The 25,556-nt window shown below is 45.2% G+C and overlaps 1 protein-coding gene across 1 annotated transcript in view; it reads left to right on the top strand.

Annotated features, from left to right (window-relative positions):
• Nucleotides 1-23,755: 23,755 nt before the first annotated feature.
• The window catches only part of LOC114437853 (ectonucleotide pyrophosphatase/phosphodiesterase family member 7-like), a 46,362-nt gene continuing 44,561 nt past the window's right edge, over nt 23,756-25,556 (top strand). The window contains exons 1-3 of the mRNA XM_028408786.1: nt 23,756-23,817; nt 24,022-24,063; nt 24,251-24,385. Of these exons, the coding sequence (XP_028264587.1) occupies nt 23,756-23,817; nt 24,022-24,063; nt 24,251-24,385 (239 nt within the window). The remainder of the gene's footprint in view (nt 23,818-24,021; nt 24,064-24,250; nt 24,386-25,556) is intronic.

The raw sequence follows: 25,556 nt of genomic DNA on the forward strand, positions 1-25,556 counted from the left end.
ACTGTCATCATGTCATCTGTCTGGTTACTAGATTGTTAAGGTGGAGCCTCCATGGGTCTGATATCTGAGGACTCTGGGGGCCAAGTCAACACCATTTCTAAACGACTGTTGCTTTGTAGCAGGGACCATTGTCCTGCTGAAAAGCGCCCAGAACATGAAGGGGCAAACATGGCCGCCGCTCGTAACTCACGTCCTCCTGCTGCACATCTTTGATAAGATAGATCAGGGTGCACAGATTGTTGTGGCTGGTCGGTGTAATCTTAGAAGTGTTTTCACACAGATAGAAATAAAATCACCCGAGTCAAAGACATATTTTCAATGAGTCAAATCACCTACATGGGAATAAACATACAGATTAAAAGATTTTCATTAGGCAACATGTTCGCGTCCAACACATCTGCTTCTCATAATTAAAACACCCATTAATCAATTCATGTGAAAGGCTGACAAACGCTCTGCTCTGCTCCATCCACCCTGTTCTGTAACTGTTCAAACTGTTTCCACCCCCCCACCCCAAAAAATGTGTTGTTCCTCTCCACTGTGTTGTGCTAAGCCTCTTTATTCTGAAGGAGGACAGCCATCCATAGAGGAACAGTAATTAGGGGACAGGAACTGGCAACTGCTAAAAGAAAAAGGGGTGATAAAAAGGGAAATGGGAGAAAAGGAAAGGAGAGATGGAGGGGGAGCGGGAGAGAGAAGAAAGAAAGAAGAGACATCAATAGTAAAAAATATAATCCCCCATGTCTGGTGAGAAAGAGGCGCTTTCCCCCCTTTATCTCATCTTTCTATAAATATCCCACTCTATTTTCTGCTTTGGCTGGAGTCGTTGTTTAGACAGCAGAGAGAGAGAAAGAAGTGTAGAGGAGGGAGATTGTTCCAAGTGAAGGAATGCCAGCCTGTGCATGTCAGCATTTCCAGGCTGGCAAGAAAGCAGCACCCAGCCCTCCTCCTCATCCTCCTCCTCCTCATCCTCCTCCTCCTCCTCTGGGTGAGCTGATGAGGCAGGGAGCAGAGGGTGGTGGGGTCTCTGTGGCAGAGAGGAGGAGGAGAAGTGGAAACAACAAGAGGTCTAGTTACACAGAGTCTGCTGGGCTCCGCCCGGAGGGAGCGTCTCGGGCCGTTTCAGAACGCCGCTCTGGCACCATGGAGACGACCAGGCTGTCACACACACACGCACACACTGAGCCTGTCCATCCCAATTCCTGCCTGGTGGACCTGGCCTGTCAGGCGCGGCGTGTCAGAATATTTATCAGCAGGGAAAACAGCTTGTCCTCGTTGCTGCTGTCATGTATGCCAGAGGGGAGTGAGAGAGAGAGAGAGGGCAAGCAAGCAGACAGACAGACAGACAACACTGTGCAGATGTGTGTGTGTGTGTGTGTGTGTGTGTGCTTGTTATTGTTAAAGGCAGATGTTTCAATAACAGATCAGTCATCAGAGTGACATGATGGATGTGACAGGCTGATCTGTTAAACCTGATATGACCTCATGACTGATGTCAAAAACGACACAAGCAGCCGTGTTCAGTGATCAAAAATATTCATCATCATCATCAGGTGGTGTCAGCTTCCCATGCTTTCAGTCCGGTCTGGTTCCCAAACTTCCAGAGCTGGTACAGACACACACCAAATGCTTTGTGTCACCTCACATCACCGTCAAAAAAACAAAATACACACAGCTGCCATCCAGGTCAGCACACCTGAACCCCACATTCCTCCATGAAGAGGAAAAAAGAAATGATCCCCTCTTGCCTCTGAGCACTTTCATTCCTTCTCGTGTCTCCGGCTGCTGTCACTATCCATTCATCCTCTCTGCCTCTTAATGATTTGCTGCCTTGCTACAGGCAAGACTTCATAAACAAAACAGAGAGGCTTGTGACTGAGAATGAATTGCACTGTATGATCACGACTGGTAAATAACATTTGGGTTTGTCACTGCTGCTCGTTCATGTATTCTAATGCGTGTCATCACACAGTTCCTGCTCTGAGAAGGATGGGAACATTTTTATCAGGCTGCTCAGATGAGGAGAAACGTTTAGCATCTTGGTTAGCATGTGTCAAGTTAAAAAAAATGTTTCTTTTGAAAGGAAATATGCGACAAAAGCAAACACTTGCTTCTCTCGGTCATCAATACAGGCCGCCATCACTCCTAAAAACACACCCAAAACCTCAGCTGTGCATTTTAAAATATCAGAAAAGTGAGATGGAAACACAAGACAAAAAGGCAAAAGGGTTTTTTTAAATTCACCTCTGATGGTTTATGCAAAAAAACAACAAAACAAACATCAGGAATGGGGAGAGGAGGTTGTTAAGAATATTGCTCATCAAATTTAATAGATTAAACTGAGTAGCTGTGATTGTGTAACAAGCAAATGTTTATGAAAGTGTGAAGTGACTTAAGAGTGGATTTATTAATCAATATTCACAATAACAACACTGTATTCTGGGTCTCTGTAAATGACGTTCTGCAGCTCATCCGGTGATACTGATGCTGAGTGTGATGTACACCACAGAGGAGGTTCTGAGAAATGTGCTGCTGTGTTGTTATTGTGCGTGAGAACCTGCACCCGAGGAAACACTTTCTGCTCTCCGTGTATTTTAAGAATTTTAAATTGGGAATCACACTCGACAGGTTACATCAAAAAGCAGAGCGGAGACAAAGTGACTCATTCTGTCTTGAAATTCTCAGCCCCCAAACTGAGCAACACACAACGCACGTCTACAGTCGTAACAATATTTGGCTATTTTGGTTGATTGCCTTTCATGTGAGCCTTCAGTCGCGGCATGGTGCCTCGTCTGCCTGCAGCTTGCCGGCTTCAAAAGCTGAGCTGACCTCATTTTCCCTGTCCTCCTGCTGAGCCCGGCCCGCTGCAGATGGTCAGGCACAGAGAGCTGATCGTCATGCTCACAACAACGCATCTTTGTTCCATTCATTTCCACTCTTTGACGGCCAGTTAAGCAGCTGGTGTTGGGGTGTGTGTGCGTGTCTGTGTGTGTGTGTGTCTGCAGCAGACAAATACTCACACAGGTTATGGTATCGCTTCAAATTTGGTTTCTTGCCATGACACGGCTGATAAGGGAGAAGTGAACTTTATGGCACATTGTTTTGTGCAGATAAATGAACTGCGGCTTTTGTGGAATGCTTCACTGAAGCACAAACAAAAAAAAAGCAACAAATATTGAGCTGCATCTGTGTCTTTGAGATGACACCACCACATCCATACCTCACACCTCTGTCTCTCATCAGTATTTTGCGCCGTCTGCCCCACATCAGTCACACATCAGAGATTGACTGGTTAATTAGACACACGCACACACACACACACACACACACACACACTCATATTAGCACGCACACAGGAGAGCTGGCTCGAGCCTGTCTTGTCACGGGGAATGATTGAGGTTTTAATTAACGTGAGAGACTGTGGGAATACACACATATATCTCAGGTCACATTTTTCTACACACAGTAAATAACTCAAACAACACAGTCTCATCCCATTATGTGAAAAAGTCACAAAATGTGACGTATTGTTTTGTGCACACCAAATGAACAGAAATCAGCCTTAAAGCTGCGAAAGTCCACACAAAGAGGGGCCGTGGATGACACCAGGGGTCCCAGGAGTTCACACCCACCTCATGCTACCATTACAGCTTCAATAGTGCAGACATTTACTGTTATTTGGTCCCTCACCCAAATTTCCCTGAGGGACCTTCCCAAAAGGATTAATAAAGTATATTCTATTCTATTCTATCTATTTATATTATATTGATTATTAAACCCTGCATGTATCAGTGCCATTCTCCTCCACACACAGTCCAGGAAAAACAACTACAGAGGGGCTTGAAACTTTGTGAACCCCTTCACATTTCCTTCCTCCTCGGCCAGACTTGCTGCACAGACTAGACACCCAAACAATCACAAGAGTTGGCCAAATACCCATCCGGCCACTGCCAAAAAATGTTCCTTATGCTGTAGAGGGGATGATGAGTAAATGAAGCCAGGGATCAGTGCAGAGGAGAGAGCGGCCTGCGTGGACAAGGTCGACTCGCCCAGGCTGCCAGCTCGTCCAATCAGCACGTCCATACATCGAAACCCCAGCATACATTTCCATCTGCAGGCCCTGCTGCTCTCGCTCTCTTTTTTCAAGAAGTACGGTCGTTATGTGCAGTCAATGACTCCATAAAACAGTTGCATGGAAGAGAAGCCATCGATTGTGGTGTTTAAAGCTACAGGGATGATTTGACTGTGAGATGGAGGACATAGGAGAACACTGTCTATGTTGAAACAAGCCATGTTCTGACGTGTGGAGCCTGCTGTTTGTCTGTGTGGTAATGTGACGAATAAACAGTTCTTTGAAGGTGATAGCAATTTAAATGTACTTAGCAAAAAAAAAAAAGAAAAGGACAGGGAAGCCATTGTGTGTGTAAGACATCCTATGTTTTATCATTTTCTTGACCTTGTCTGTGGCAGCAGAGGAGCACTGACATGCAAATGCTTTGCACATTATGTAATATGTATGTATTTATTTGTAGTCCCTGCAGGTAGTAGTAAAGCAGCAGTTATTTTAACCATTTAGTGACATAGGTATATAATACAATGTCATCTGCATATAGGCGATAATTAAATTTGTCACTACAAAAACATAGGACATCATGAATGTTAAAAAAGGCAGTGGTCCTAAAATTGAACATTGGGGTACGCCCACGTTTCTATTACCATCACCAGAAGATGATCCTTAAAGTAAGCTGGATATCTATGAGCTCCTCATAGTTATTACAGCACCAAATCCGTTGACATCTATCTGTGTGTAACATGACCTTACTGCATAACTTATGACTATTCCAGTTTCCATGCATTACTGATGGTGTGCCTCACCTCAGCTCCACAGAGGTAGAATAGTACGATAGAATTTTCTCTCTGTGACCTCTGTACTGGCCCTGCTCGGGTCTTCATTTGCTGAAGGCAGACCCGAGCTCCCCCCAGACCACATTACATCGAAGTCAGTATGACAGAGGGCCCAATACTGAAGTTTCAGTAATAAAAAAAATGACATTACATACACGCTCCTCCGGCGTGCCTGTATCTTGTCTTCACTTATATGACTTTTACAAGCATGAGAAAACACTGAGCAGAGAAATTCTCTATAACCTGGTCATAGCATTATTTCACAGCTTAGCCTCAGGGTTTGGAAGTCTACTGTAGCACAGCAGCGTCAAGTCCTTTAAGGGACAGAAACAGTATTACAAATGTGTTTGTGTGTGTGAGAGAGATTTTCTTCAGCAGGCAGCCAGGCGGAGGCTGAGTGTGTATATGCCAGTGGCCAAAAAAGTAACATGCTGACCATATCAACATAATTCATCCTCAGAGATATTATCTGCCTCCATATTCCACAGGCAGAGCAGCAAGCCTCAGTGCACACAGAGAAAGTACAGGAATCCTCCTCTGCTTTAAAACGAACACAAGCAAAACCAGTGCATCAATACAAGGGAGGAAAAAGGGAGGAGAGGAGAGGAGAGGAGAGGAGTGTGCCAGTGCTGCAGAAACAATTAATGTTGGAGGCAGGGCCAGGCCCGGGGTCCATTAACCCCTCAGGCAGGGCCCCGTCTCCTGGGTTGATGACAGCCCTAAACAGCCCTGAACGCCAAGTAGCTCCATGAGCCTGGTGCTAATAGAGCACAGTGCCCATGGCATAAAGGAAGACCCAGACACTCTGCATGGACCGTGCAGACGTGCTCTTCCACCTGGCCTGTAACAGTGTGGTGTAACGTAGTGTATTACTACATGTACTGTGTGCGCTTCTGTAACGAGCTCTCATTTGCATTGTGAGGCAGTGGCAGGGCTTGTAATTAGCAGGGGTGATTAAGTGATAAGTGGAGAGGGGGCGCAGACTGGGGCGATACTGAAGGGGGGGGCAGTGAGGAAGTGCGTTGTATGTGTGGGTATCTGTGGCTGACTGCGGCGCTGCAGTGTGTTGTGAATGTTAAGCAGAGCGGTGTGAGGCGGTGGCGTCCAGGCCCGGTGATTAATGTTGACACAGTAAGAAGAGGCCAGCCTGTTGACATCCATTACTGCTCTCTGCTTAACGAGGCCGGGGCCACAGAGACACCCACCACGCCAGGCCAAACACACACACACTCACACACACTCACAGGTAAATGCTCACTTCGGCACTGTATCCCTTGGAATTACATTCATATTTGACAATTGAGCTGTGCATGATTTACAACCAGAGTAAACATTCAGAGTCCTAGCAGGTGGTAAAGCATCTGTTATGTAGTATGTGTGTGGAGTTGGTGTCAGGCAGTGGGAACTCATTCAGACACTGGTGTTGTCACACCTCCAGATAAACAAGACTACAGTATGTTAGGAAGAGAAATCATAGTTAAGTCATATTTTTACAGTGTTTATACAAACCAGAAGTAAGCCTACACACCATGCTACGACTTCAATATGAACAGCTGGAGACAAAATGTCAGTCTTTTTCAAACCTTTCCCTCATTCTGTTCTGAAATGAACATTTTACCAGAGAACTTCAAACAGCACAGAACCAGACTGGCAGAGGCTGGAAATGGAACATTTGTAAAGGTGCTAGAAAGAAAATTAGATGGGGATGAGTCCAAAGAGCCGAGAACTGCTGCAGAGACTGGACTGCCAGACTGCAGAGAAGACCCCTACAAACCAGACTAAAGTCTGCTAGAGACCAGCTGGAGACAGAGCTCACAGACTGGAAGTCATTTGGTCAGATGAAGCTAAACTAGAGTTCTGTGTTCACAGAGATGTTGTCTTCATGTGGAGACACACATAGTGGTGGCAGTATGATGCTGTGAGGAGGATTCAGTCAGTCAGGAACTGTGGATCTAAACATCATGAAAGAAACCCTGAAGCAGTCTGCAGTCAGACTAGGGTTGGGCGATATTGCCAAAAAAATTAATCAAGATTATTTATGGCATTTATGGCATTTAATTTGACGATTAATTGATGACAATTGCACTTTCTTCATACTCCGGCTTATGGTGACAGACGTTGAACCTCTTTTAGGAACGTGCTGCTCCGCATCATTAATTAAATACCGCTGCCTTCCGCCATTATTGTTATTGTGGGCTCACATGTGCACGCTTGCGGGTGATGGTGAGAGTACGTCGCACACAAAAATGCGTCATCAAGACGAGGCACTTATCGCCGTAATCGCAAAGTGGCAAATATTAATCGGTGACGGTTTTTCTGACGATTAATTCCACACGATGCGATTTTGCACAAGCCTAAGTCAGACTGGGTCTGGGTCGTGGTTTTCTCTCCAACATGACGACAGATGAAACAAACGTCTCTTCTAGAGAAGAACTACCTCCAGGAGAGCAAAGGGTTACTGACTGATCTGCACAAAGACCTGACTGAAATCTGACTGAAGGTCTGTGGAGTGGACTAAAGACCAGAGATTCACCACAGAAGAAGGGACTCCTCAGAAGACATAATAATAATAATAATAATAATAATACATTTTTCTATTTTATTCTGCTTAGGAAACAAAGTAAGAATAAAACACACAATGTGCTGTATGAAAACAATGTTCCCCATGACTAGTATTAAAGAGTATGAAATAAATACATCTATAACAAATATTTCTCATATATATATATATATATAGAAAGAACACCAGGGCAAAATCCTTGAAAGTAAGTGACCTTTTTTTTTGCAGTGATTGTTCCAACAAAAACATTCCACAGTCCTCCTCGCTGAGAAGACTCAAAGATACAGGCGAAGTACTGAAGTACACACACCGCCATTCATCTTTGCCGCCGCCATGGACACAGCATGGGGTCCAATAGGTCTTTGATTGCTAGTAAGTATATTTGGCGCTCTCTTTCTGCCTTCAGCCCCTTTGTGTCACCTCAGACAGAGAGAATGTGCTTGAAAATTACTGTCTGCCGGCTGGCATCACTGACAACTGTCGAGTCCCTGAACCTCAGGAGCAAAAGCAGGCACACCTCTTACAATTACACCGCTCCATGACAACTCTACTCTAACCTCCTCCCCCACCTCTATGCCACCCTCTCATTATCACAAAACCCTATCTGTTCTTTGAAGGGAGGCCTGGTGATAAAGGCGCCTCCAACTCCCACTCCGACAGACTCTCAATCAGCTGCAGAGAAGCCGAGGGCTTTTAAACCAAAACCTGCAGCCACTTCAAAGGGCCCAGGACCCCACTTCTTTAGAGAGGAGCTAAAGTAGCGTTAACGCTGAAGCAAATGTGAGGAGAAGTCAATTACCTGCTGGAGAGTGGTAATGGAGATGATTGTGGAAACATTGTCAGCGGGGTGAGTCTGGGTGCTGAAAGCCGGCTGCTTTGTCCTTGTTGAGAATGTGTCGAGTTTGTGCTAAATCACACTCGGTGCAATCAGCAGGGACAATGATTCAGAAACCCCCTTTTTCATTCCTTTAGCCAAGAAAAGGAAAAGCAGGCAAGTCGTGTTTTTTTCGGTGTTACCACCAGTCTGCAGCACTTTCATCTACAGGTCTGCATTACAGGGAAGTCATCATGAAATGTCAATAATAAACACCACCGGATCTGCTTCAAGATTTTACAATTACAGCCATATCATCAAGGACATATTTGATCTCCAGCTTTTAACGTAGATGTAAGAAAACAAAATTATAGAAAATGATTTAAAGGAAATGAAAGGAGAGTGGTGAGGAAAAGGAAGCTACCCAGAGGTACCTTAAGTCTCAAGTTCACTTTAAAGACAAGCAGGAACTTTTGGAGGAGAGCTCCAGCTCAGTGACTTTGTGTGTATGGATGTGTGTAGATGGATGAATTACACTTGTGTGATTAAACAGGCCTCTCCAAGCCAACAGAGCGCCGTCAATAGGATGCCTCAGATTGATTTATGTAGTCGAACTTCTCCCACGTTCATTGACCATTGACCACCCAGCCCCAGCCACAACAACTGGACGTGACCACCACTGCACACCCTGTCCTCAGATCTTCTTCTTTACCGTACGGGCGGAACAGAAAGAGCAGTCTGACTGAGCACTCAACCTTTCCTTCTGCTTTGCTCATCAACTTTCAGAGGTAGGAGTGTGAGGAGAAGTTGGTGAGATAACCAGAGCCGATGATCAGAACAGGCTTCAACACTGGACCAAGTGCAACAAGTGCTCAACTTACTGCTAACCAACACTCAAAAACAAGAGGTAGGGGTGCCGATCTGGCAGGACGTAGTGAGGTCAACCGAGACACACCAGATCTGTTCGTCCAACCAAATCCCACCAGATGTGACTATGAGATCTATAAAGTCTGTTTCAGATTTGTCACCATTTTCCTTTAAGTCCGGGTGTCCTCAGACTTCATCAAATCGACTCTAAAGTAAAACAACCTCAGGTTTGGAGCTGCGGGTGTTTAAACATGACAGAGGCGGTGCATTGTTCCTCCTGGGTTTGAGGTAAAGTTAATGAAAGTGACGCTTCTAAATCTGCTTCTGTGAAACCATCCCGACTAAATCAGACATTTGACTCCATGCCTTTGATATGATTTAGTCCCTAAGCCTCTGCTATCTGTGGTCAGGAGCTGCCATCTTCCTAAAGTCTGGTCTGGGATCTCTGCCTCCACCTCTTCCTCCTCCTCCTCTTCCTCCTCCTTGTCTGCGGTCTGATAGTATCGATTGGCCATTTGGAGCCCAGGGACTCCAAAGAGACAGGCATAATTACAAGGAGATAAGGCAATCTACTGCAATTAACCACTCCTCCCCTGGCAGCCTCGGCCGCGGACCATCTCTCATCCTAAGTAGGAAATAAATTACCTCGGCCCCGGCCGCCGCCATCACACACGCCAACTAAAGTATAGGAACAATTAAACAGAAATTAATTCTAATTCATGCAGCCCCTATCACTAAAGGGACATACTTTAACCACGGTATAGAGAACTATTACACAAAATTAATTGTAAACCACAGTTTCTTTGATTCACGTAATAAATCACTGGTTCTTTCATAAAGAGCTCGGAAGAGATAAGTTTAACACCGCTGTCAGACATTTTGTAAGGTTGGAGGGTCGCTCTGAGCCTTTGTGGAGAAGGTTTTTTGTCATTAGGATAAATAAATCTTGTCATGGAGGTTTAGTGTGCGGCCTGCACAAAGAAGGACGGGAATGTTCCCTAAAATGTCATTTGTACTTTTACGTTGCATTTAGCCACCATATAACCTGCAGTGGCCACAGATAATGGCTCTGAAAAGCGAGGCGAGAAATGTTGCTCGCAACAGAGACTAGGTCAGAATTACAACTGTCAGTAATGAGGACAGGGAGCGTCTCCCGCTGATCCATTGAACAGAATGAGAAACAGACTGTGGAATTATTCATCACGGCCCACTGCAGCATCATCACTTCTCACACTCGCCTTGTTTATTTCTGAATTTACAATTTCAGCCAATTTTACACCAGATTACCGCAATGTCAGGCCTCCACTTTCCTCCCACTAGACCGTTTTCAGAATTTTTCCTGTCTCCCAGAAATGCAAAAAAAAAAAAAAAAGGGAGTTTGTTTCCCCGCTCTGAGCTCCCCCGCTGCCTCGTTTCATTCCAAGGGTTAAAAACAACCCAGAACTTTTTTTTTTTTTTTTTAGGGGATTTTTTAATAAGCATACGGTCACCCTGCAGGTAATTAGCTGGGGGATGAAGAGGAGCTGCCGGCTTGGATTCTGCTCCCATTTGAACTGCTGTTGTGTTGTACAGCTTGAGAGGGCTGTGTTGAAAGCGAGAGCCCCAAGCCAGCCTTTAGGGAGAGAAGCCTGGCACGTTGAAAAACTCCATGTTCTCAGTCTCTGCTTAAAAAACAAAAAAAAAAAAATCATGGCATCAAATAGCATTTCAAATCCATTTGTTTCATTCCCCTTCTGTGGGGACCGCCGCCCCTTTTTTCCACAGCGCGCCTTTCTGTCTGGTTCCACACAGAAATCGGGGCTATTCCCACATTGTCCCACTCTGTTTCTGTTTTTTCTTTTTTAACTCGCTTCTTTCAGCAGAGTCGGAGCTCAACACAGCGTGTTCATGAAATCCTGATTAGAAAAAAATGTTCCAACAACAACAACAACATGCATATTCCTCAGAGCTGCTGCTGACATTTCACTAGCATCACAAAAACTCCACAAAAAAAGGGACTATTTTCTGTCTCCAATTTATATTTGGATTAGTTTTTCACCACCAGTACAAAGCTGAAATCACACTGAGTGCATGACAGTGCAGTTGTGTGACATTGTGACTACAGCAGGTGTGCAGCATACAAATATATTTCTGTGGAATTCTTTTGAGGGCACCAACGCAGGCCTTGGCTTTTCCTTTAGTATTAGCGTGCGCGGCGGCAGGTCTGCTCCTGTCTGATTGAAATGCCATCCCACTGCGATCACTGGATCCTTTTCTGCTGACAGGGCCAACCTGACACCCTGTGTCTGGTCCGGGGAGCTCCACCGGCGCCGACCACCCCCCTCCGATACCTTCCATACCTGCTACCCCGGCCAGGCTGCATGCGCTGCACTGCACCACATAGTCAGTCAGTCAGCATCACAATCTCAGACTATAGAATCAGATGTTAATTCCACTAACTCTCTGTTAGACAGTGATGTCACTGCACTAGTTGGTGTGGACGTCCAACAGTAGCTAGCTTTAGCTAACCAGCAGTGATGGCTTTGACAATGACTGCCGAGCTGCAAGTGATACAAGGGAGGTCACATTTGTACTGAGACTGGACGTAAGGTAACAACCACACTCTGTCTCTTAAGTGGTTCATTTGCTAACAGTGTTAAAACCATTGACAGTAAAAACTATGGACAGAGCTTCCGTGACGTCACCCGTTTGTTTCTGAAGAGACGTTCTGAGGCTCGGTGGGAGGCTCCGGGCCGCTCCGACCGCCGCCATGTTGGCAGCGTCACGTCCGCCAAAACTCCAAATATGGACAAAACGGGGGAGCACGAGCGGGGTTTAGGGGGGCGGGCGATCGTGGAAGCAGGAAACTCATGTTGTGATACGTCAACTGTCTGTCACGCCCATAATTATGCGTAATTTTAAGTCAGAATACAATTGAAACTAGTGGGTTGTAAAAAAATTCACCCCCCCTACAATTGACACTAGAAGAGAACCTATCATCTGAGACCAGAGTGGTTTTTTGTACCAGGCTGTAAACATGTTAATTTGTGCTGTGAAGTCGGCCATTTTAACATGGGAGTCTATGGGAAATTACTCTCTTTTGGAGCCAGCCCCCAGTGGTTGCGGGGTGAATTACACGTTTTGACACTTCCGCATGGGTCTGAGCCCCGAAGGTTGCCGCTTGGTTAAAACAAGAGATTGCTCCCGTTAGCTGTAATGCTAACATTTGCAGAAAGTCTATTTTTTATCAGCTGATAGCATTTAGCAGCAGTGCGCTGCTGAGGAAACAGGTCAACAGACCACTACTATGAGGATTTACTTTAATAAATTGAGACAATATTCTCAAAAATCCAACTGATCAAAACTTCTTCATCATCATCCTGAATCCTGACAGCAGAGCACACCTGTCAGCCACTGTCACAGCTGTCACTGCTGGTTGGCTGATGCCGGCTAATGTAAGGCTGGATATCTGTTAAGCAAGTGCATTGGGTTGTTTTGAGGCACAAATATGTGCTGCTCATGTCATCTTCCTCCTGTCTCCTCTTCTTCACCGGACAGTGAGCTAGTTAGCAGCTACGGGCTATCAGGAGAGGCTAGTCCTTAAAACCAGACCGTACCTACTACAGTGCAAAGCCACAAGTCTGAGAAGGTAACAAAAGTGTGGTAAATACTGGTAAAGACATGAAGCTGAGCTGTCCTTATGTAAACACCTCTCAGGTTTTGTCGGGGCTGTCTTTTGCTAAGTGGACAACACAACAACACATGACACACACCGTGAAGCCTTGTTACCACAAACTGGGACCTGGTGTAGCCATCTAAGGGTTAGAGCCAGGGGACGAGGCAGAGGGGGAAACGGCAAGACAGAGAAGACGAGGCGAGGATGAAGGAGGGGGGGAGAGGAAGAGGACAGGGAGCTGTCAGCTGGTTCTGCATGGCTGCGCTTAAAGTCGCACTGAGGCAAGGCCAAGCTGAGCAGCGCCCCAAAACACACACACACACACACACAAAGACACACAACCGTGGACACATTTCAGTGTGACTCAGACACCAGACAGAAATATTTCTAACCACGATAGAGCATGTCACTTATTAATCTCCAGCGGTGACGGCTGAGTGACAGCAGCAGCGACCAAACGCAGCATGTGAAAGGACACACGGACCCTTATCCCGCCCAAACCTCTCTGCACTCATAAATACACACTGCTGGCTCGCTGCTATTGAAAGTTGTGTGTCTGTGTGCGTGTCTGTGTGTGAGTCGGTGAAAGATGGATGAAAGTGAAGCAAGGAGATTAATACAAGCAGAGAGGGAGTTTGATGAGGAAGAGCAGACAAGGAGAGATTGTGGAGCACGAAGGGAGGGATGGAGGGAAATAAAAGAGGCCCTGCTGGGTGTCGCCCCTCCATCTTACAGCACACAGAGATGGAGGTGGAGGGAGAGATGGAGTTGATGGATGACCCTCAGGTCACAGCAAATCTGGACTCATTTTCCTGACCCAGTGTGAGAGCACACACAGGGGGGGGGCTGACCAATACCTGGCCCTGCTGGGGAGCAGCGCGCACACACACACACACACACACACAGACACACACACACACACACAGTTGGAAATTAACTTCTTGGCTCACCTGCTCAGCCAATTTAATGGATTTTACAGCACAGGCAGCTCTCGATTTTCACTCAAAAACAGAAACAAGACATCAAAGGTTTGTGTTGAACGTAACTAAAATCAGATTATCATTGACACTGTGACTCCATTTATAGAAAAATACCACTTTATCCTCGTAGTTACAGCTTTTTCAACTATGTTCACACTAATACTGAGACTTGATTCTTGAAATATTCAAAAAAATATATTTTAAAATTCTCACAATATTACGATTTATCCTTTTAATGTTGCAGCATTATTAGTGTAATATGTCAGCTTTATTCAATAATTGTAAAAATTTAAGAGAAATTTACATTATTAAAATACATTTTTCTCATAATACTGAGACTTTATTCTTGTAATATTACAAATTTGACTTTCTTCTAATATTATGAATGTATTTTTTACTGTTAGAACTTTATTAATATCGTTCCTTTCCTGGAAGGGTTCTAATCATTTTCTCATATAATCTGGACTTTTTTTTTTTTTTTGGTCTTGTAATTTCAGATCTTTGGCTTCTCAGCATCATCTGTTGTGTCTCAGTTACCATGGTTACAGCTCCTCCTCCACCATATGATTTGCTGCTCAAAGTTAAACATCGGTGACCTTCTGTTTCATTGTTGTGACACATGTTCAGAAGTGAGACCGTCCGACACACCCGGCTGTTTATAGAGCATCCAGCTCTTATTTAGAATGGAGTAACACGCCGAGCACAGCGAGGACCTGAACACTTTCCTCCATCGCTAACCCGCCTGATGTGCGCTCACATACTCTAAGCTGCATAGTGTTAATTTGAAGCCTTCCACTTATCTGTCAGCCATCACCCCGGCTGCACTCCACACTAATCATCCTCCTCTCCAATTCCACTTCATATCTGTTCAGACTGTCAACATTATCCCTTTTAGCACATCTCGTTTAGTTCTTTCTCTGTAAAGAAAGAGCTTTATTACACCTAAAAGCGGCCTATTGATTTTTTTTTTTTACACTGTCTTTTCCCTGCATCTGTTCGCTGGATAAAAAAAAAAAAAAGAAGGAAGGAAGCCGGGCGGAGGAGGTTCACCTGTCAGGGAAAACATTTGATCACTAACACTAATTAGTACGCCTGAAATCCTCCCTGAGATGAAAACATCAACAGCAACACACACACACACACACACTACCAGCAGCCAGACTATAGATTCACACACAGCCAGCTACTTTATACATAATTTAATGTTTTAAATATGTATCTGTCATATCGCTATAATTGTATGTAAACAGCTAGTTTTGACCTAACTACTGTATCAAGTAGCACATAGGGGGGCCAGCCAGCACATATGTGTGTACCTGCAGGAGGAACCAGTCTTCAACATAACTCTTCAATAAGAATTTGCATGATGCAACTAAACAAACAAGTTTGAACCCTGAAGCTGAATAACTGTCTGATCCTGCACTGACTCACATTATGGCCAAATTAGCACTAAGTCAGAGTATACCAGCTGCACATGTGCAGTGGTGGAAAGTAACTAAGTATTTGTACTTCATTACTGTACTTAAGTAAATGTTGTATTTCTACTTTACTTAAGTAAAAATAATAGTGCATACTTTATACTTTGACTCCATGCTGCAGCTGTTACCTGTACTTTCTCCTCCACTACATTTCTACAGTGTCTGTAGTTCCTTGTTCCATGTGATGAACACAGTGCTGGACTGATGTGAGGTCAGACTCTGCATGGAGGTGGTGTCACGCTGCCAGCTGTGTTTCTATAATGAGCCTCGGTCATGATGCCGGTGCTCTGGCTCAGTGAGCTAACTAGTTAGCTGCTGTCTGCTAACACAGGTCCATCCATGAATGTCTGATGAACATGAATCATAACATGAATCTACAGCAGGAACACTGACACAGTAAACATGCTGAATGCCTGTTTGTTATCAGCAGCCTCTCTGTTCACTTGATGCCCACAGCCTGCCTCATGACACACAGACCTGTCCACAGCTGCTTCTGGACTGAACATGGACATTAACTACACATGCTCCATTTTACTTTGATTATTTTAACCTGTTCAGATCCTTTGCAATGGAAATCAATCATATATATTCGGTGTGTGAGTACTTTTACTTTTAATACTTTAAGTACATTTAAAAGTACTTAAGACTTTTACTTAAGTAGGATTGTTGATGCAGCACTTCTGCTTTTACTTGAGTATATATTTTGCTGGGTATTTGTACTTTTACTTAAGTACCAAGCTTCAGTACTTCCTCCACCACGGCACATGTGGTAATGCTGGACGTAAACCCTCCAAACTTTTGCTGCTCCATCCTAACACCTCCAATCCCCTGGATTTCTCCCCCCACCCCTCTTCCCGTCCTCTCCCTGTCAGCTGCAGCCTCAGAATGGATAGGTTTCATTTTTTTTGGTGGTGAAGCATGAATATCACGAGTGGCCACCATGCTGCTTCGACAGTGTGGAGGATGCTTTTTTAACGGGGTTTTAATTTCACAGTACATTAAGTCTTATACAACGCAGGGCGTTTGGCAAACAATTTGTGAAATACCCCCCACTCTGCAAACTATCAGCAAACAAAGGCAAGTTATATTTATATAGCACATTTTAGCAACCAAGCTACACTACAAGAGCTTCACTATCAAACACACAGAGCAACGGAAACAACAAGAATGAAAAGATATTTAAACACAAGAGAAAAGAAAATAAAGCAGAGATAAAACAGCCGAATGAAAGTTACAGTGTAGGAACCGTAAATCTAATATAAGGAAGCAGACAGTCTTGATTTAAAAGCACTGAGCACTGAGTTTTCTGGGAGTTTGTTCCAGATATTTGCTGCAGAGAGACTAAAAGCTGCTTCACTGTGTTTATTTCTCCCTTTGAGGACACACAGTACACATATGTTCTCTCAAGTGGAAGCACATAGATGTTGAACAGCAGAGGGCCTAGAATGAAGCCCTGGGGAGCTCCACATGTAGTGTAGCAGATATGTTGGTACTTGTAGATACAAAGTTCGTTAAGTAACTGTTCCAGCACGTCCAGCTGAGTCTGGGACTCCAACCAGAAAGTAAATGCAGGGTAAGAGGACCCAGGATAGAGCCTTGGGGAACCCCACATGTAACTTTTGTCCACTCAGATGTCAATTTAAATCAGTTCAGCACCGTGGCGACTCATTCAGGTGCAATGTTGTGCACGCAGGCAGACACTCTCCTCGTGCATACATCCATTGTACCTGTGTGAAGGCTGCAGTGTGACTGCTGGAAATCGTGTTTAAAGCATTCTTTGAGAAGCCATTTTTTTCCACCTGTTGGTTTCCTGACCTTCCCCCCGTGAGGCTCTCAGACAGCGCGGCCTTCCCTTTCATACCGACCTCTGCTTCTTTCTGATGGAATGTTTTCTTTTTAAAAGATTTTTTTCTGAACATTTTTTACATGACGATGATCTGACAAAAGCTCTCAAGTATGTTGGTGCCCTGTGGGAGGTGAGGGACCATTTAAAGTTCCACAGAACACACACACACACTCACACACACACGATACATAATGCAGATACACTCTGAGGACTTTGGTCCAAGCTGTGGTCGCAGAAGGGGGTTCAATACAGGTCTCCATGACAACACTGCCAAGTCAGCACTGCTTCTGGGCTCATTCGCACTCCTCTGTCACCTTCACACACAGACACACACCTGCACCTGCCTATTCAGCAGCTGTGTGTGTGTGTGTGTCTCCCAGTGAGTAGACTGGAGGCTCCCAGGGGCCCGACGGCAATGAGGCCAGCACGTGACCCAGCAGGGAGGAAGAGACGGGGTATGACCGATACGGCTGTGAAAAGCTGAGACGGGTATTTTTAGTCGTATTTAAAATAATTACCTCACAGGTGAGAGTATAAATGGGTGTATGTGTGTGTGTGTGTGTGTGATGCTCCTGGTGCTCGAGGAGCTCAGGATGTAGGCTTAACGTTGTGGTTAAGGTTTCATTTTGTGGGTATAACCCTGCTCTGGAGCACAAATCTGGAGCAGCCCGCTCAACAAGAGCCCGCTGTCTTCTCTATGGTGATGTGCTCGTGAATAATTAAGACAAAACTGCCAGCAAACGCTGAAGCGAGAGCTGTTTATGCACGCATCGGTTTGCGGTATTATCAATTATACATCTACGTGACACATGAGCAAAAGAGGGAGGAGGAAGAAGGAGCCTTTGCTCCAAACATCTGCTGGGACAGATCTGATGTTTGAGGCCGGAGCGGCCCCGTCTTTGACGTGTCACAGGCCGAGCTGCAGCATTTGTTTTTCAGCTTATTGATCAGACTCAAAACAGCAGCCATGTGTTTCGAGCATCATTAACAAGGTCTTCCGCGGTCTCGGCTGGCATCTGGGGAGACTCGGCGCCCGCGGCTACGTTTGAGCCCAAAACAAGGTGGTGCTTCAGTTTCATTAGCCGAGCGGAGGAGATGCAGAAACACAGTGCCACTAACAATTAGCCTGACACATCCTGCGCTGATCTTGTCTATCACATCGGCTTTGTGTTAATTAGATTTAATGCTGACTTAATCTGAAGCGTGCCACTTAATGACACTAATTCATGCTTTCGGGAAAACTCTGACCTGACCCAGAAATACCACCTGAATCCAGAGGCCAAAGGCAGGAGGGTTAATTCTTCATTATCTCTACACCCATATGTCTGGCTCCTGCTCTCACTCTCTCTTTCTGGCTTCACACCATCTGCTACATAATTTGTTCAGTTGATATGCAGCATGTGTCAATAACAATAATTATTTCAGAGCATTTTCGCTGCAAGAATTTAGATTTAATAGCCACTAATGGTTCCTTTCACACTTTGTTTGATATTGTGTTGCAGATAAGACAAAAACCTGTGTCCCCATTCAGGAGCTGGAGGATCAATTGATCCAGCTAGAGTAGGATTGAATCCAGATCACCTTTAAGCTGGACACATTCAGACCTATTTTTAAATCACACGCGCGTATCTGGCTCAATCCAGTTTAACCAGGCATGTTTGTTGTCCTCCAAACCGCTAGCTGTCGTAGTTCGACGGTTGTTTACATACGGCTTTTGTGCAACCCAGACACTGTCCCCGTGAACTGGAAGTATCACGTCGCTAGCCGCATTTGCGTTCAGACCTGAGCCAGATGTAAGCCAATCCGGCTAGATCCGCCTCTGAGAGGTGGATTGAAAACAATCAAATGTATCCGGGTTCACGTTGTTCAGACTCAGAAAAAACTGTCCGGATATATCCAGATACGGACCGAATCCCGCTCTAGCCGGATTGATTTCCCCAGTGTGAACGGGGTCTAATAATGGTTGTTAAACGGTCTGTGGTAGACTTCCTGTTTATGATGACAAGCTGCGCCTGTCACCTAGCAACCTGCAGTGTGAATCCTGGGATATGATGGGCCCCCATGAACACATGGAGACACGGCCGATGAACTTTACCTCATGTTTCTGGATCAAGGAGGGTTGATGGTGCACATTCAGAGCTGCTCAAAGATCTCTAAAGACATCAGCGGTATTGAAGGTGGACGTCAGCACTCGTCAGCATTTCAGTTTCAAATTTAATTTGATATTATGAAGTCCTGTCTGAGAGGCGACGTGATAAACTTGATAAGATCTGAAGCAGGATTAGCCAAGCAGCTGTCTCTTTAATTTTTATTTATAATTTTTATTTTATTAAATTTTTTTTGTTGCCAGGTTTCACTGACTGACAAATTGTCTGGAGGCAACAGTGTGTAGTGATTCTACAGCCTCTTTTAGAACATCTCAGAAAATCAGAACGTACAGCTGTGTGTGTGACAATAAATCCTAATAAACAGTGGAAGACGGGCAGATGATGTTTTTCTTCAGAGCGTGGTTGAATAAACGCAGGGTTTTGGCTTGAAGTGGCCACTTCCTGAATGCAACACAGGATCAGGTGTGAGGCTGGTTCTGTGGTCTATGGGGTCGCGCAAATTTCTCACCAGGAGTTTAACCCTGTGTGTGTGTGTGTTTGTGTCTCGGTGCTCACTCGCAGTGTGTATAATAATGACAAAATGTGTGTCCCTCCTCCTCATCCTACTCACAGCAGAACAAGAGTCAAACATCAGCTGACACCTGAATGACACTGCACACACACACACACACACACACACACACACACCAGGTCCAGGTCTAATGGGAATCCCCCTTAAATCCTGCTTCTGATGCTCCTGAAAGGATATTTAATCAGGCTCTGATTAACGAGAGCATGACAGAACAGTGTCAGAAACACACACACACACACACACCTCTGTTTGTGTCTCCACGGGCAGCAGAGAACCTCCATAATCACCAAACTCCTCTGGTTTCTTCCTCTGTGTATCTGTTTCTCTTTGTCTTTCCTGGAGTCTCTCCCTCCCACACACGTATTTCATCTCACTTTCTCTACCAGGCCTGGAAACAAAGCAACAAAAAAAAATGGTAATTCCCCCCCCCCCCCCCCCCCCCCCCCCCCCACTCCCCACCTCCTTCCTCCTTTTCTTTATTTCCTGTTGTCCTCTCTGACTCCCTGACAATGAATTAAACATCAGGACGGTGGTCTGCGCTATTGCCACCGCTGCTGATGGGACGGCGGTCCCACTTTGTGTATGCAGAGAGGGATTGCATGCAAGAGCTGAAAGACTTGTTTCCAAAGCACATGCAGACGAGATGGAGATGATGGAGGGAGGTGAGGAGGTTAGCGCGAGGAGAGGGAGGCAGGGAAATGAAAGAAGACGCAGGAGTGGCTGTTTCGACCGCCACTCGCTGTCCTTTGAATGCCCCTCTGTCCTTTCCCTCATGCTCTTTCTTTCTTTCTGATTTGTCCCTCCTCATCCTCCTTTCTTTTCTTCTTTGTCTATCAACTTTTTCTTCAAACCCCAGCGGATTGGTTTTCCAGGTGCCTCATCATGTGTCTCATCTTGTTGCAACACCTTCTCTGATGCACACACATTTTTCTTCTCCCCCGTCTCACCTACTTCCTCCCAAACTCCTTCTCTCTCTCTCTGTTTTTGCAACTACAAAGCCACGGTTTTAGCACAACACTAGCCGCTGTGTCACCCAGAGAATAGCAATATCAAAACATCTCATATCCATCCTTTTTCCTTAAAGTCTTATGTTTCTCCTCCTTTTCTACACCACAGTACAGGATACACCTTTAAAGTCAGTCGACTATTTCAAATCACTTTATAAACACAAACCTGACCAGCTGTAATAATCATTTTTTTTCATTCTTTACAAAGACAAACTCCCTGTGGACACATTAGTGCATTAGGACATACAACCAATCAGAGACGAAGCATGTGACAGAGGCAGAGTGGCAGCCAGACTAGTATCAACCAACGTAGTTTGGATAAAACGTAAAATCTGTGTCTTATTAAGAATTATAAGACAAATATCAAGTCATCACATAAAGCCCGCCACAATTCAGACACACTGTAAAATAACTGGGTACGATCGGCTTTGACCTTTCTGATGGTCTTTGAATGCATCATGGCGAAGCCAAATGACAGTTGTTTACACAAACTAGAAAATAAAGGAGTAAAATAATCTGATGCTCTTCCGCAACAACAACTGTAAATAGTTAAATATGTGTTTGCACGTGGAGCTAACACCTGTGTGGTAAAACGCTGCAGCTACTGTGAAATTGTGAAAAAATGAGATTATCATGCCAATAAAAACAGCAGTACTACAGTCTGATGCATGAATATTCATGTGCCTCTGACACAATAAACACACCGAGAAAAGCAAACAAACATTCACACGAGCGGCGTTCAAAAGCATCAACACAAAACATCTTTTTCACATTAAATGGCTTTAAACACACACACACACACACAGTCCTCTCTGTCTTTTACCTATGCCTCTGAGAAGTTTTCACAATGTGTGTGTGTCGTACAGCTGCTCTGTGTGTGTGTGTGTGTGACCTCACAGCCAACATGTGTGCTGTCGGCACAAAGCTGCACAAAAGAAATGACAAACAGTGAACGCTGCACACTCACTTAGTAAAACTGCATATGCATTAGAAAAACAGCTACAGAGTCCACTGACTCCAACACAAAGGTGTGTGTGTGTGTGTGTGTGTGTGTGTGTGTGTGTGTGTGTGCGTCCCAGGTCTCTATCAAAGGCAGATAATGCTTGCTGCTGTCCTATCAGCTGTGGCCTGAAGCAAAGTGCTGAGATAATTGAAGTTATTAGCCTGCTGCCTGCTAGCCAGCACAGAGCTTGAGGTGGGTCTCCGCCAGCTTTAACCTTGCTAGTGCGCACACACACACACTCCCACACACACACACACCCTCCAGTAGAGATGATCCTTGATAAAACACTAAAGATGGAAGGCAAGGATTGGTGGGGAGACTGTGTGTGTGTGAGTGGGCTTTATCTTTATCTGGAGTTCATCAAAACTAAATTTGATATTAGTAAAAAAAAACAGATAAATAAATGAAAATATGTTTTATTTACAGATGAAGCTATGGTCGAATAGACACCAGATTTCAAATGCGCCACGTTAAGGTTAATATGTTTGAATTCCTCCTGATACATCACCTCTGTGGGACAATACTCACACACACACTGCTGTTAGGTGGCATGAAACGCCCCCTGTCAGACAAGCGTTTGTTTCCATGTTTACATTATTTAGCAGCAGATGCACTGATTAAAAGTCAACACGGTGCCGGGGCTCAGCCTCCTGGAGATTCCTCTGCACGGTCAGGACAGAAAGCTGAACCAGGTCAAAATGACAGGACGTGCCATAAAAAGCCATAAAAATGTTCATTAGCTGCTGAATTTGACTTTATTTTAAAATTTCCTTCATAAGCAGCATAAAATCCTGCAGCGTTTTATAGAAAAGGAGCTCGGACAAACGTTTAACAATGAAAACTGCTGACGAGATTCAAACTGTACTACTCTGCTCCGATGACCTTCTTGCCCTCCTGCTCTCAGCCGATCCATCTCCGCTCTTCTTCTTCTTCTTCACCTCCTCTTCATCTACTCCACGTTGTGACCTCCCTCTGCACTCTCTACATTTCAGTTTCCTTCCCCTGCTGACACCGAGGAGGTGAGACTACACGAGGAAACACAGCTTTGGCACTAATCCGCCTTTATCGCTTTAAAACCACTGAGCTGTTCCTTGTGAAATCTTTACATGTTAAGCCGATAAGTGCAGCAAAACAATAAACAACATCATCTCAGTGTTAGCCGGGGATCCCTGCTTTCATCTGACTGGAGATTAGCTTCATTTGCTCGACTCGTGGTGCCTCAGTTATACCAAGATTAAAACCACGCCAAGGCTTTGTCATCCCCCCCCCCGACGAGCACAACGCCAGGCATTACCTTGGAAAAGATTAAACCGCGATTAGACAGATCGGATACAATAATAACACCGCCATCATGTCAGCTTCATACACTGACTGGCAGACTAACAGATAGACACTGGTTTAAAAATAATAGCTGTAACAATGGCTGTGATGTTCTGCCAAGGAAACCGTATCCTCCTGGGTATCAGCTTCTTTGTTATGTGTCTATTCTGGAAGAATTCCCACAAATTGCAGAGAAAAGTTTCAGCAAATGCCCAAAAATGAGAGTAAGACTGCAGAGAAAGAATCAAGAGAGACCTTCAAACGTGCTAATGTATCTTTAACATGGTGTGGAGAGAAACCAGCAGGGGACTCTCATCAAATTCAAAACCACCACCTGCACGGCGACCGAACGCTCAGCTGGAACTTTTTTCTTTTTATTTTTTTTGTAAATTCCAGAGTTGTTGACGAGGCTTTTGCTCACACTTTGTTCTTCGCTCCATGGTGGAACTAACAGGTATCAAAGGCACTTTGTCGTGTGGAATACCAGAATGCCAGATCTCTGCTGTGTATGGATTATTAATGCTGTTGTGTGTTCCCTCAAGCTTTAGGCAGAACGCTGCGGACCTGTAGCTCCTCTGTACGCTCTAAATGGATTTCACAGTTCCCCCCACGGAGATATGAGGGAAGCCTAGGTAGAAGCCATGGGGGTGCACATCCAGAAAATCACAGCTTCGATTTCTGAGAGTCCAAATACCAAACACAGGTACGCTCTGAGCGCTGCGGACGAGACCTGAATATAAGTCAGTGAATGTTCAGCTTGAAACAAATACGCCTAAAAGCCATAAAATTATGACCTCTGACAGGTGGAGAGAGTAATGGTCATGATACAACAGGCAGCACAAGGACATCTTGTCCTCAAAGCTGAGGTTATAGATGAAGAAACAATTGTGCATCTTCACATCTTCAGCCCTGAGGTGGTCAGGATCTATCCAAAGTTGAGCCCCATGAGGTACGTCTGTGGAAAAAGTTCCTGCTGGTTCTGATAGAAAGGTGTCGCAGCAGAGCAGTCAGGGTGTCCATGCTGACCCCTGTCCACCGTTGACATCGTGTGGACGGGAAGACTCCAGCTCAGCATTGCTGCGGACCATGTCCACCCTTCCATGGACACAGTGCTCTCTGGTGGCCTGTTTCTGCAGGATGATGCTGCCTGCTACAAACCAGCAATGGTTCAAGAACAACCAGTTTCAGGGTGTCGACGCGGCCTATCCAGCATCTGTGGAGGTCCCACCTCGCAGCTTCCAGGACTTCCAAGATCTGCTGCTGACAGCTTGGTGCAGATACCACAGCTGACCTTCAGAGGTCTGTGGAGTCCAGGCCTCCATGTATCAGGGCTGTTTTGAGGGACCTACACAACATTAGGTCATCATGTTCGGCCCTCAGATAAACTTCTACTCTCTCCTAAAAAGTGTATTTTCTCAGTTCATTTTTGATCATCCCCCCATCGCCTCAGAAATGTGTGAACGCCCGTGCTGATTAATGAAATGAAAGACTGCTCCAAGCATGAGAGGGATGTCACACCGCGGTGTCAGCTCTCCGCTTTAACACTCTAAGTGTTTTGATATCCTTAAAAAGATCATTTAAATCATTAAAAAGCAGAAATGCAGCCAGGCCGTGCCTTCCTCCTGGCACCGATTGGCTCTTCTCTCCGTCACCCGCGGTGACCCCTCGTTCAGCTTTAATTTCATGTCTTGCTCTCTCTCCCCGGCCAGGAAATTAAAGCCAGCGCTCGTGCTGCGGTCACATGTAATGGAGGACATTAGAACAGCTGCAATTACCATGAACTGTCAATGTGTAATAAGAATTGAATTAGATTACTCACTTCACAAGTGCCATCCACGGTGAAGGAGAGAGAGAGAGAGGGAGAGAGGGAGCGGTGGCCACTTTCCGCTCAGCATGTTTGGACCCCCGCTTCATTATTGTGAGCCAGCAAACTGGAACATGGAGAAAATCGAGGCAGTGAAATGGACTCGGTTAAACTACACCAAATCCATTTACTGTCCACGATTTCATTTCAAAAAGTCCAGCAAGCCCATTAAAAGAGAGGAAAAGGAGACGGAGAGAACCACACACACACAGCTGTGCATGACAATTAGCCAAAAAACAATCCCACCCTGATTAAAAGCAGCCATATGAGTGACTGAATGGACACTGCTGCTGCTTTCTAGTGACCAATTAAGCACCAGCAGCAAAGCTGCTTGATGAGGCTGCAAGGCCGGACCGAGACGAGCAAAGGAGGAGGAGGAGGAGGAGGAAGCAGGGAGGTCATGTTAGTGAATGAGGGCAAGTGTCAAGGGTGCGAAGAGGAGAGGTGGGCGGGGAGCTGCTGAGGCTGGTGGTCAAAGAGCCTACCAAGGACAGGTGGAGGAGAGCCAGGGGAGCAAGCGAAGGTCAAGGGCTCCCACATGAGCAATCCTGCTTTATGCATACTGCTGCATATTTTAT

This window comes from Parambassis ranga, chromosome 6 (genome assembly GCF_900634625.1).
Source record: "Parambassis ranga chromosome 6, fParRan2.1, whole genome shotgun sequence".
NCBI lineage: Eukaryota > Metazoa > Chordata > Actinopteri > Ambassidae > Parambassis > Parambassis ranga.